At 35.3% G+C, this 12,149-nt stretch overlaps 1 protein-coding gene across 1 annotated transcript; it reads right to left on the reverse strand.

Annotated features, from left to right (window-relative positions):
- Positions 1–7,112: 7,112 nt before the first annotated feature.
- Positions 7,113–10,050, reverse strand: LOC115223018 (G-protein coupled receptor 52-like). The gene has a single exon (XM_029793444.2). It carries the CDS (start codon positions 8,088–8,090, stop codon positions 7,122–7,124), a length of 969 nt encoding a protein of 322 aa, XP_029649304.1. The 5' UTR covers positions 8,091–10,050; the 3' UTR covers positions 7,113–7,121.
- Positions 10,051–12,149: the final 2,099 nt, after the last annotated feature.

A 12,149-nucleotide genomic window follows, 5' to 3' on the forward strand; every position in this document is an offset into this window, starting at 1 on the left:
ATGCCAGACCATTTTCCATTTAATTCTAGACATTAAAAATGTCCACATTCGGGGAAAATATTAACAACAATTATATAACAATGAATGATGCAAAATACCGCAATACTGTTTTTCCTCTTTTAGCAGAAGCTGTACAAATATTTAAACAAATAAAATTTACAGAAAAAGCATGAAACATTCCTGCCTCACAATTCTTTTTGTTTTTATGTTGTTTTTTTTTTTCTACTTTTTCTGGGATTAGAACCATTTAGACAAATTTACCGACCCTCATCAAGATTTTGCTGAGAGATGAGGGTTTAAACAATGGAAGCCTTGACTACAGAGTCTTTTCAGAAAAATCATGGCAGACTTAGCAAAAATAAAACTTGAATTTTAAGGGAAGAATTTTTTTATTCTCTTTAGTTTAATTTGAAATATATATATATATATATATTAGTCATCTAAGAATCCATAAGTCAGAAAAAACAGGCACTCATATTACAGGTTCATATCAGTTGATTTTATCAAAATTAGTTTTGCACATGAGTTAGGCAATGACTTAAGATACTGTTCATCAACTCTTCTGACAAGCAGTGTTGGTTATCATCTAAGTCATATATGAAACTAATAAGCAAAATCAGCTGAAATGGATTTGTAATACTATATATATATATATATATATATATATATATATATACATGTATATATATAGATGTTCCAGAACCTGAGGTTTCATGCTGACAAGCGTCAAGAATTATTGAACATGAATTGGAATAGTAGCTGATACTCAGCTATCATCAATTATAATGATGGAGCTGTCATTTGTGATTTTAATTGTAACACAAAAAACTTTTCTTGACTTTTGTCATCATACAGCAGGGAACCTTGGGTTCTTGAATATTAACATAAGTTGCATTAAAAACAACTGGTTATCTACCTTCCAGTATTGAGTACTCTTTATTCTTCCAGTTTGTTACTTATGTGTGTATGTATTTATAACAGAAGCAATAGAGCTGGGAAATGAAATATATGGGAGACTTTCTGGATCACAACGATTGTTTTGACACATCTAGCATTGCTCCCTCATGGATGGGAAATTATACAATCAATTTTGGTGCATCCCGGTACAGCAGTATCTCATTAGGTGATGTAAATATGTACCTCATTACATAAGCAGTGTTCCATTCATTCAGATTCATTAGAGTATACTGTTAGTGGTTGTAGCTTAAATACATTGAGAAGAAAATGTATGTATATATGTATGTATGTATACACACACATGCTAGCACAAATTTGTATTCACATACATATAGTAATGATGCACAGCTTGTCCAAATTAAAGAACAGAGTATTCAATATCAAGATAAAAGTATATGTGTAAATGTATATGTGTGTGTGTGCATGTGCGAGTGTGTGTGTGTGTGTGAGTGTATTTTGTCCGTTCAGTCTGGATGAATGATTTGTGCCTATATTAATTCATATTTTGGTTAAGTCTGTCCCTTACAACCCTGGAGTTTTGCCTGTATGCTCGCAAAGTCATTGGGTAAGTTATGAATCTTTACTTGCCTGATGACAGTGAATGTACTGACAAAATTCAGAAAAATGAAACACTGACAAAACCCAAATAAAAATATTAAAAGCCACTATCTTACTAAATACTTTTTCTTCTGCACAAATCCTCTCCCTCTCTCTCTTTCTTTCTGTCCCTCATATATATATATGTGTGTGTACACTCGCACACACACACACATGTATATATGTAAAACTTCCACACGAAGAGGAGTGACAGCAACTTCATAGTTTCAGACTATTAGCCTTCATCAGACTGTACTACACTTGCCAAACCTTATACAGAGCCAAAAGAAACCTATATGTAGCATAGTCTGATGAACACTTTTAGGACAAAACTTTGAAATCACTGCTACCCCTTTTCTGGTAAAACTGTTATAAACATGTACTCTACCAAAAAGTATTAATTCTTCAGTTTAACGTTGAATTGTTTTCATGTACAACTTGACATAAAAGCATACATTCATATACATGCATACACACACACACACACATACACATATCAGATGGTGTTTTTAAAGTAAATATAAACAGTAGATGCTATTCACTGTAAAAACAAAATAAAAGGACAAATATTTTATTAGATGAAATACAGTTTGGATGTAACGTCAAAGTTTAGGCGTTCTCTAGGAGACTTCAAAGTTACTGTCTCTCAGTATTTATGTTTGATGATGATAAAAATAATTATAATGATAATAATAACAATAATAATAATAATGATAATAATAATTGCTTCTTACATAGGCCCAAGGCCAAAAAAATTAGTTGAAGCATGTAGTTGATTAAACCGTGTCAAGGACTTGCAAGTTATTTTCTCTCAGATGAGCGGCAGAAGAGCCTCAACTTCTCTGGGTCCATTGTGGTGTCTGTGAATGGCCTTCTTCTGTAGGCAATTCCATTCCATGACATACTAATCAACCTGTGGCTGGGAACCTCAAAACTCTGCACAAACCATTTCAGCTATAATCATAATATTCATTTTGCAGTTTGTTCTACACCAACACCACCACCACAAGTTCTTCATACATCCAATGGCAAGAGGGAAAGAGGTGATGGGGACAGGTAGCAGTTGCTATTGGAAGTCTGAAGACTTGTGTGCTTTGACCCTGCACACAAATGGCCATAAGATAGTGGACTGATTTTAGTTGTGCCTTGACACTCTCATTGCTTAGATGAATAAGCACACCAATCACAGCTATGCACACAGACACAGATACACTATATTATAATATCGTCTTATATTATATCATTATATCACATTATATCTTTATATATAAAAGAGAAGTTGTGTGTCTGTCTCCTACGATTTAGATTCCTAACTACTCCCACATTTTGCGGTGCAGTTTAACCAAAACCGGGTATCTTATAGTCGTGATTCATATCGAGCCCTTCTGGGTATTAGCGCACGTCTACGATGAGTCTACAATTTTAAAAATAATTTACCATCATTTTTTTCCATTTTAATGCATTTTTTCGCTATTATATAAGGGAAGTAACTCTCTAAAAATGTCTACGATGAGTCAACGATTTAAAAAAAAATTTACCATAATTTTTTTTCCATTTTTAATGTATTTTTTTGCTATTTTTTGGCTATAACTCTCTAAAAATGCTTTATAGTTATTTCCCTTACAAACCCGAGCAACGCCGGGCGATACTGCTAGTTTACTATATTATACTGGATGTCCATAAATTACCTTTACAGTTAGGAAACTTATAAGTCAGGGATAATAATAAACACCTTTAACCCTTTAGTGTTCAGATTACTTTGTCAAATGTGATGTTTGTTTATTTATATTGTTTTGAATTAATCATGTATTATCTTGTAGTTTAGAGGTTTCAGTGATGTAATTTTTTTAGTTTTAGAATGTCATGGTAGGGCTGAGGTGAGAGGCGAGGTCTGGTCAGTTTCAGTATAAAACAGGTTAAATATTTTGGCCGGATATGGCCGGTTTGAACGCTAAAGGGTTAAAGATTAACGAAAGTAATTCAAATATTAAAACAATATTAAAATTTTAATAATATTTATTTAACATGCAAAGAAGTATATCGATGGATCTCAACGTTAATAGATTCAATTTGCTGTGGAAGTTATAAAAGTAATTTATGAACACCCTGTACAGTATTGGCAATAGGGAAAAGTTACCCTCAGACTGTCAGACAAAAAGGGTTGAGCTAAATGCTTGTAAGAGAGTGAGCTCTGTTAAAAGCACAAAAGGAGTCAAGTGGTGGTTTTAAACCCAGACAATGGATTGAACCAAATAGAAATGAGGAGGGGTGGACAGTAGGAAAGTATTTTACTGAATAAACTATTCCTCATTATCATTGACCAAAGCTCCAAGCATTGAAAAATAATAACTGAACCATTTAATGAAATCACAGAATACAATGGTCATGTGTACATGTCTGTGTGTGTGTGTATATATATATATATATATATATATATATATATGGTAACCGTGCCAGTGGAACATTAAAAGCACCATCCGAGCGTGATTGTTACCAGGGCCAATGACTGACTCCCTTGCCAGTCGCACATAAAAAGCACCATTTGAGCATGATCGTTACCAGCATCACCTTACTGGTACCTGTGCCAGTGGCATGTGAAAAACAACATTTGAGCATGGTTGTTGCCAGTGCTGCTGGACTGGCTCCTGTGCAGGTGGCATGTAAAAAACCCCATTTGAACATGACTGTTGCCAGAACCGCCTGACTGGCCCCTGTCCGGTGGCACATAAAAGCACCCACTACACTCTCAGAGTGGTTGGCATTAGGAAGGGCATCCAGCTGTAGAAACTTTGGTGGATCAGATTGGAGCCTGGTGCAGCCTTCTGGCTTGCAGGTCCTCGGTCAAACCTATTTCTTTACTACCCACAAAGGGACAAACGAGGACAGACAAACGGATTAAGTCGATTATATCGACCCCAGTGTGTAACTGGTACTTATTTAATTGACCCCGAAGGGATGAAAGGCAAAATTGACCTCGGCGGAATTTGAACTCAGAACGTAACGGCAGACGAACTACGGCTATGCATTTCGCCCGGCGTGCTAACGTTTCTGCCAGCTCGCTCACCTCAGTCAAACCGTCCAACCCATGCTAGCATGGAAAGCGAACGTTAAACGCTGATGATGACACAGGAGTGCAAATTTGCACAGAAGGACATCAAAGGAATACACAGAAAAACCACATACATCATGTAAGCATGCTCATCCCTCACACACACATGTACACACAGCAAGACTAAATGTTTATTAACCCTTTAGTGTTCAGATTACTCTGTTAAATGTAATACTTTTTCACTCAAATTGTTTTTAATTAATCATGCATTATCTTATAGCTTTGAGGTTTCAATGACGTGATTGTTCATTTTTAGAATGTCAATGTAGGTTAGGCGTGAAAGGCCTGATCTGGTCAGTCTAAACATAAAATAGGTAGAAAACTTCAGCCGGATATGGCCAGTTTAAACACTAAAGGGTTAAATATAACGATAAAACTGAATGTGCACACACATTCATTTACCTAGATATAGATGTGTACATGTGTTAGCATCAGTGGTGCCTGGTGGTTGTTGTATTGGATATGCTGCCACACCCAATGCCACCAAATTTCAAGCAGGAGTATAACAAAAGTTTTCCATTAAGATTTGTAATTAAATTAACGAGTAAGAAAATATTCATTATGAATTTGCCATTTTTGCTGGGTGTGCACTGCACACCCAGCAAAAATACAGGGGTTGGTTCCCCTCTCATTCTCCTTAACTTTCTCATTTTCTCTTGCTCTCTCCCTAGAAGAAAAAAAAACAATCATGTAGGAACCAGGGTCCTGAAAGAGGAATAGGCTCAGCCAACTTTAAAATACTCCAGATACACTATACTTTGATAATGCCCCTAGAACTCCATCAGGAGTTGAGAGCCTCAGGAAGTAAATAAGCACCACAAGGGACAGGAATGATTCGTATATGCTACTATACACAGTGGAAACATTGAAGAATTGAATGAATGCTTCCTTGGTTTGCATTGCCAAAAACACATCATCCCAAGATGAGAGTTACCTGCAAAGTTATCCACTTAATGTTATATAAACCAATGAGAAAGAAGCCCTGGCTTAGTTGTTGATGATGTGTGACCCCTTCAGTCTGCCTAATTAATCCTGACACTGTAGACCAGGGGTGGGCAAACTACGGCCCGCGGGCCGCATGCGGCCCGCCATAGGTTTTCATGCGGCTCGCCGAGAGGAATATTTCACAAAATTTCCTTTCAATCAATTGTGTGTTTATAGGTCTATAACCGCCTTTAAAAATATTTTCACTTGATTTTTATAAATGAGGCCCGCCAAGGTTCCAAAGACGCACTGTGCGGCCCGCGATCAAAAAAGTTCGCCCACCCCTGCTGTAGACCTATATTGGAAATAAGACATGCAGAAAAGTACTGACCTGTATTCTGCAAGGATCTTAAGAAAGATTCTTGAGATTTGAGGTGATTTGCTGTCACCAAACCTCAAGACAATGGCATTCCAGCCATGACCATCTCATCTTTTTTAAACTGGTGGTATGAAGGACAACATTATATAATGTGTCTTTTTCATTTTTAAGATAATAAGCTGTGATTTGAAGAAGGTTTAGCTGCTGTTTCTAACAGGTTGAGTAACAATATGGAGCAGGCATGGATGACCTTTTTTGAGAAGTGGATCATATGAAACATGACTCATCCTAGAAATGTTCATAGTAACTTTGTGTTAGTCATTCCCCCTCCCCCAAAGGACACGACTAATATCCCCCATCTAAAGTTCCCTCATGGCCGCATGCTGCCCACAGGTTGCAAGTTGTCCACGACTGGTATAGAGATTCCCTTGTTGGCTGTAGAGCAGAGGGCCAAGTCAAGAAATATAAACCCAAAAGTAGTGAAAAGCCCTCAATGACTGTGGTTCCTTCTGATCCCTAGAGACACAGTTCAGTAACAACTCTACAGTGAGATACAGGTGCATTATTCTTCTGGAACCTTCCTAAATTACTGATTTTTCCAAACCAGAGGTGGTCACCCTGGTCATTACACTTTAAATTAATCAAATATTAAATTTACTTAAATAATTAAATGGAATCCAGTTATCTGTACACATGTATTAATGATACAAATTGTATCAAGATACTTGTAAACTAATTTGGTGGTTGTGGGAACCTGAAGTTCCTACTCATTAGAGCAGATTATAAGAGTTCAGGAAATTTGTGTTGTACTTGTATTTACTCATTCACACAAAATAGATATAAGGTTAAAGGATTGGCCATATAAACAACAAGGTCAGAATTTCAACCTTAACTCCAGCCATTACATTGTGCCTCTGTACAAGGCATATCACCTCCATTTGCTTCATCTGGACAGAGTGAACCACAATATGTATTAGATTCCAAGTTCTTAAGTCACAGTTGAATGTTTAGCTAGCAATCAGAAGGGCATTATCCAGATATTTAAACAAATGTTCCAACAGAATAAATCATCCCATATGGATGTACAACAGTGAAAAAAATTTGGAAAATAAGTTTTGTGAACTGTATTATGGTGCATTTTTTTTTTATAGATTTCTAGACATCCATAGTTGATCTGTTCCTCATTTTTGTGTCTAAAGTTATAACGTTTGATTCTTGCTCCTGTATTCTGGAAGCTGAACACGAGCAGTCAGGTTTGCTCCACAGTTGCCGCAGACCCATACGAAACTCACGACTCATTGTTATATAGATGAAAAACTTGTAGAATGAGTTCCCGATGGCAAGCCACAACAAGTAAAAATGCAAAGGGCTCCTGTATCCATTTTGGTTCCTACTATAAATAATATCGTGCACTTGTAAAACGCACCATGGGATCCATGCCAAGGTGAATATTACAGATGCTACAGAGTTCATGAAGTAATTCCATGGTCGAGACGCTCGGTCTTGAAGGATTGTCTCATAGACCTCTCGTTTCTTTCTGAAGGAAGAGGAGCACAGGTAGGAAATGGTGTAGATCAGCCCAAATATCGGTGGACAGGTCATGATGAGTCCTGCTGTGATGAAGTAGGCCAATTGGAGCCTGGTGTCGATGATGCACATGAAGGCTTCCTCGTCGTATCGCGCACGATGTAGTGCAAAGAGCGGAGGACAGCAGAAGCTGAAAGCTGAAAACCACACGAAAACTGTCCAACAGATACAGCGTACTGGAGACATGAGTGTATTGTACCGCTCTGGTCTACGAATAGCAATGTAGTGGTCAACATTGATGCACATCAGTGAATACAGGCCAGCGATCCAGAATATAGTAGTAAGATAGGCTTCGATTTGACAAAATCTGTTGTCACCATACACCCATTGGCCAAAAAAGGAGGTGAGGATGGAAAATGGAGTTATGAAAAGTCCTAGACAGAGGTCAGCAAAAGTCAGTGAATAGAAAAACAGTTTGTTGACATTGTGAAGGCAATTCGTGTTGCAAAGTACAAGAATTATAAGAATATTACCAACAATGATGATAAAATTAACAGCTATGATTACACCTGTCTGAACAGAAATTTCAGGCTCCATTTTTAACAGGTTTACTGTTTAATCTCAAAGAGCCAAATTTCATTGAATAAGAAGAAACTGTAATAAATTCTTTGGTGATTATATTTCAAAGAAGAATCCCGGAATGCTCCAATTTTCGATATAATCATGATATTTGGAAGGGGTCTTACCCTTTAGCATTCAAATTACTCTGTCAAATGTAATGCTTTTATTTTCACATTGTTGTGAATTAATCATGCTTCATCTCATAGCTGTGGTGATTCCAGTGGCATGATTACTTTTAGAATGACATTGTAGGGTAGGTGTGAAAGGCTGGATATGGCCTGTTTGACCATAAAATGGAATATTTGGGCTGGATATGGCTGGTTTAAATGCAAAAGCAGTAAGTAAAATATCTATAATCTTATATAAACGTATTTATTATCTTGAAGATGGCCATCTAAAATCTCATGTTGTCATTCACATTGTAATGAAATTTGGGTTGTGATTTTGCTTCAAATTCAACCAGACAGTTTTATATTAAAAGAGTCAAATTTTTCCAGAGAAAATTTATACATTTTGCAGAGGAGGAGAAAACGGGGGAGAATGGAAATTCCCTCGTTAAATATGAGGAATTCTCTAATTCCATGATGAAATAGTCAATTTTGGTCAATGAAAATATAAATTCATCCATTTTGCTTCAGCCATGAAATGAAAAAGAACTCAATCATTCAAATGGGATGAGTCATAAAGACATAGAAAATTTGCATCTTCTCAATATTCTAATCAAGTCCACTAGAATGTTCTGGAATATATGTCTTTAAATTACATAGAAAATGGCAAACAACAACACTATAAAAAAGCAAAAATAAGATAAGGTGAAAACTATAAAATTTAAATATCAAAAAGAAGATACAAAAGATAAATACAAAATATAGTTCAATTTTTTTTAAAAATATAGATTTGAATACATAAGAAAGAAAATTTCTTTTTCGCTGATATAAAATTTTCTTTTAGAGCCAGGTTTGAAAATATCTGAAAATGTGAAAGAAAAATGGAGAAGGGGGTGGGGAAGGAAGATGCGAAAGAAACAACAGCGATGAAGAAATGTATAAAAGAAAGAAAAAAAAGAAAGAATAAATATAAAAAAGTAATCAAATTGAAATATTAATAATGTAATTTTAAAAGCAGAAGACAAAATCCAAAACTTGAGCCAAAGAACCACATGAAAATAAAAACAAAATAGAACAAAAAAGAAAACAAAAAACAAATATACATATAACAGGAGAAAACTCCTAAAGAATTTACCAAAAAAAATACATTAAAAGAATCTCAGTAAAAAAGTTAAGAAATACAAACTCCAAGACGTCCAGTCAGTTGACAAATTCTAAAGATAGTTCAGCCATATTAATTCAGAGTCCATTATGGCTTTTTTAATGTTTTTTGTCAAGATTTTGAGGGGATTTTTGAAAAATATTTTCTTTAATGTCTGTCAGCTTTTGAGACACATCAGACCAATGAACAAATGAGCTGCAAATTTTACCAATATATTTTACATTTCTTCTTCAATTTTCCCTTCCAAAACATTCCATCCTCTAAATTATTTCTGTCTTGTTTGTTATCAGAAGAACCAAGGAATATCGTACAGAAATTCCATATTTTAAATATTTTGTTTTTATTGCATTTTTTGTTAGCTGTTATTTTTGTATAATGTTTATAGCCTATTATTATTATTATTATTATTATTATTATTATTATTATTATTATTATTGTTATTGTTATTATTATTATTATTATTATATGTTTGTTTGTTTTTTTTTTATTTTGCTTCTGTTTTTCCCCCCCACTACATCGTCCGTCCATTCAATAAGCTAAAATGTAATGTCCAACATGGTCAGTGGATCAGCCCACAATGAAAGTAAAAGAAATTAATAACTAATGAAAACGAGAGTGTAAAAATATACAAAAACAAAAAAATACAGAAATAAATAAGGAGAGAGAGAGAGAGAGAGAGTGAAAGAGAACAAAGAACCAACAAAAATAAACAAATATATATATGTATGTATCTATGTATGTATATATATCTATATATATCTGTATGTATGTGTGTGTGTGTATATGTACATATATATATATATCTATATATATATATATATATCTGTCTGCCTATCTATCTGTCTGTCTATCTATCTGTCTATCTATCTATCTATCTATCTATCTATCCATCTATCTATCTATCTATCTATTTATATGTATATATATATATATATATATATATATATATATATATATATATAAAAGTGTTGGTGTGAAACTTTAAAATCAGGCCCCCCTAATTGACCTTTCTTTGAAATGTTGGGGCCACCACAGGAATGCAGTTAGAATTTGTTTGCTACTTGTCAAACAAAGGAGCTTAGATGCCTTTGCGTGTGTATGTGTATGTATGTGTGTGTGTGTGTATGTGTGTGTGTGTGTGGTGTGTGTGTGTGTGTGTGTGTGTGTGTGTGTGCATGTGCATGCAAGTGCTTGTATATGTGTTTCAGTGTAAATGAACGTATATGTAAAAGTGTGTGTGTGAAAAAACTAAATCTCATTAGATGATATTATATACACATATATATATATACACACACACACACACACACATTTACTTATTTATTTATAGCTAATTAACCTTGGCCATTAAGATGGGTTTGGTGCCAGATAATAAAACGTTTGGAAGAAATCGATTCCTTGATTTCTGCAGACAGACAGCTGGATCTAAGTTCTTTTATGCTAGGTTTCCCATCCTCGTAATTCTACATCTAATGGACCACAACAACAACAACAAAAACAACCAAACATTGCTTTTCTTTTCTTTTGTTATTCATTTTTTATTGTTTTTATTGTTTTTTTTTGGTCTTCTTTGTTGTTGTTTTATGTAGTTGGCAGACTTCTGTTTTTGTCTTTGATGCGAAGTAAAATAGAATCGGTCCACTTTTCCCTGTGTCTTTGACAACTCATCGGGCACAAAACACTGGACTCCTGAAGCAGAAAACAAAAACAAAACAAGAAGAGAAGAGAATGAAGAAAGAAAGAAAGAAAGAAAGAACATGATCAATAGGATAGGGGGGAGCAGGGGGGGACATGCACACATGAATAAATAAGCATACGCACACACATACACATTCACACATACACATACACACACACATGAATAAATGAATGAACCAAATATATTTGGCACACTACTGATTGAGAATGGTAACACCTATGCACACACACACACACACACACACACACACACACAACATCCATGCATATACACATACACACATCAGTGTTCACACACACACACACACACACACACACAACATCCATGCATATACACATACTCACATCAGTGTTCATGCACACACACACACACAGCATCCATACATATACACATACAGACTTCAGTGTTCATGCACACATACACACACACACACACACACAACATTCATACATATACACATACACACATCAGTGTTCATGCACACATACACACATCAACATCCATACACATACACACATACAGACATCAGTGTTCATGTACACACACACACACAACATCCATACATATATACATTACACATACATACACACATGCAGACATCAGTGTTCATGCACACACACACAACATCCATACATATACATATACACACATACAGACATCAGTGTTCATGTACACATACACACACACAAGATCCATCCATATACACATACACACATGCAGACATCAGTACTCATGCACACACACACACACAAACTAGCATGTGTGTACACACACACACAAGCTAGCATGTGTGTACACACACATATACACACATGAATGAACAGAATATATTTGGCATGTTATTGGCTGAGAACATATGGCACCACACAAACACATGTATATTCACCACAAGCACTCACATTATACACACACACACACACATGCACGCTTACATACATGTATACACACATACATATGTATGAATATATGCCACATACACTCACTTCCATTACATTATCCATTGAATCCAGAAATGACCTCTACTACTATTGCAATCAACAGCACAGTCCTACAGGCTTTGAATTGTT

This window comes from Octopus sinensis, linkage group LG21 (genome assembly GCF_006345805.1).
Source record: "Octopus sinensis linkage group LG21, ASM634580v1, whole genome shotgun sequence".
In the NCBI taxonomy this organism is placed as follows: domain Eukaryota; kingdom Metazoa; phylum Mollusca; class Cephalopoda; order Octopoda; family Octopodidae; genus Octopus; species Octopus sinensis.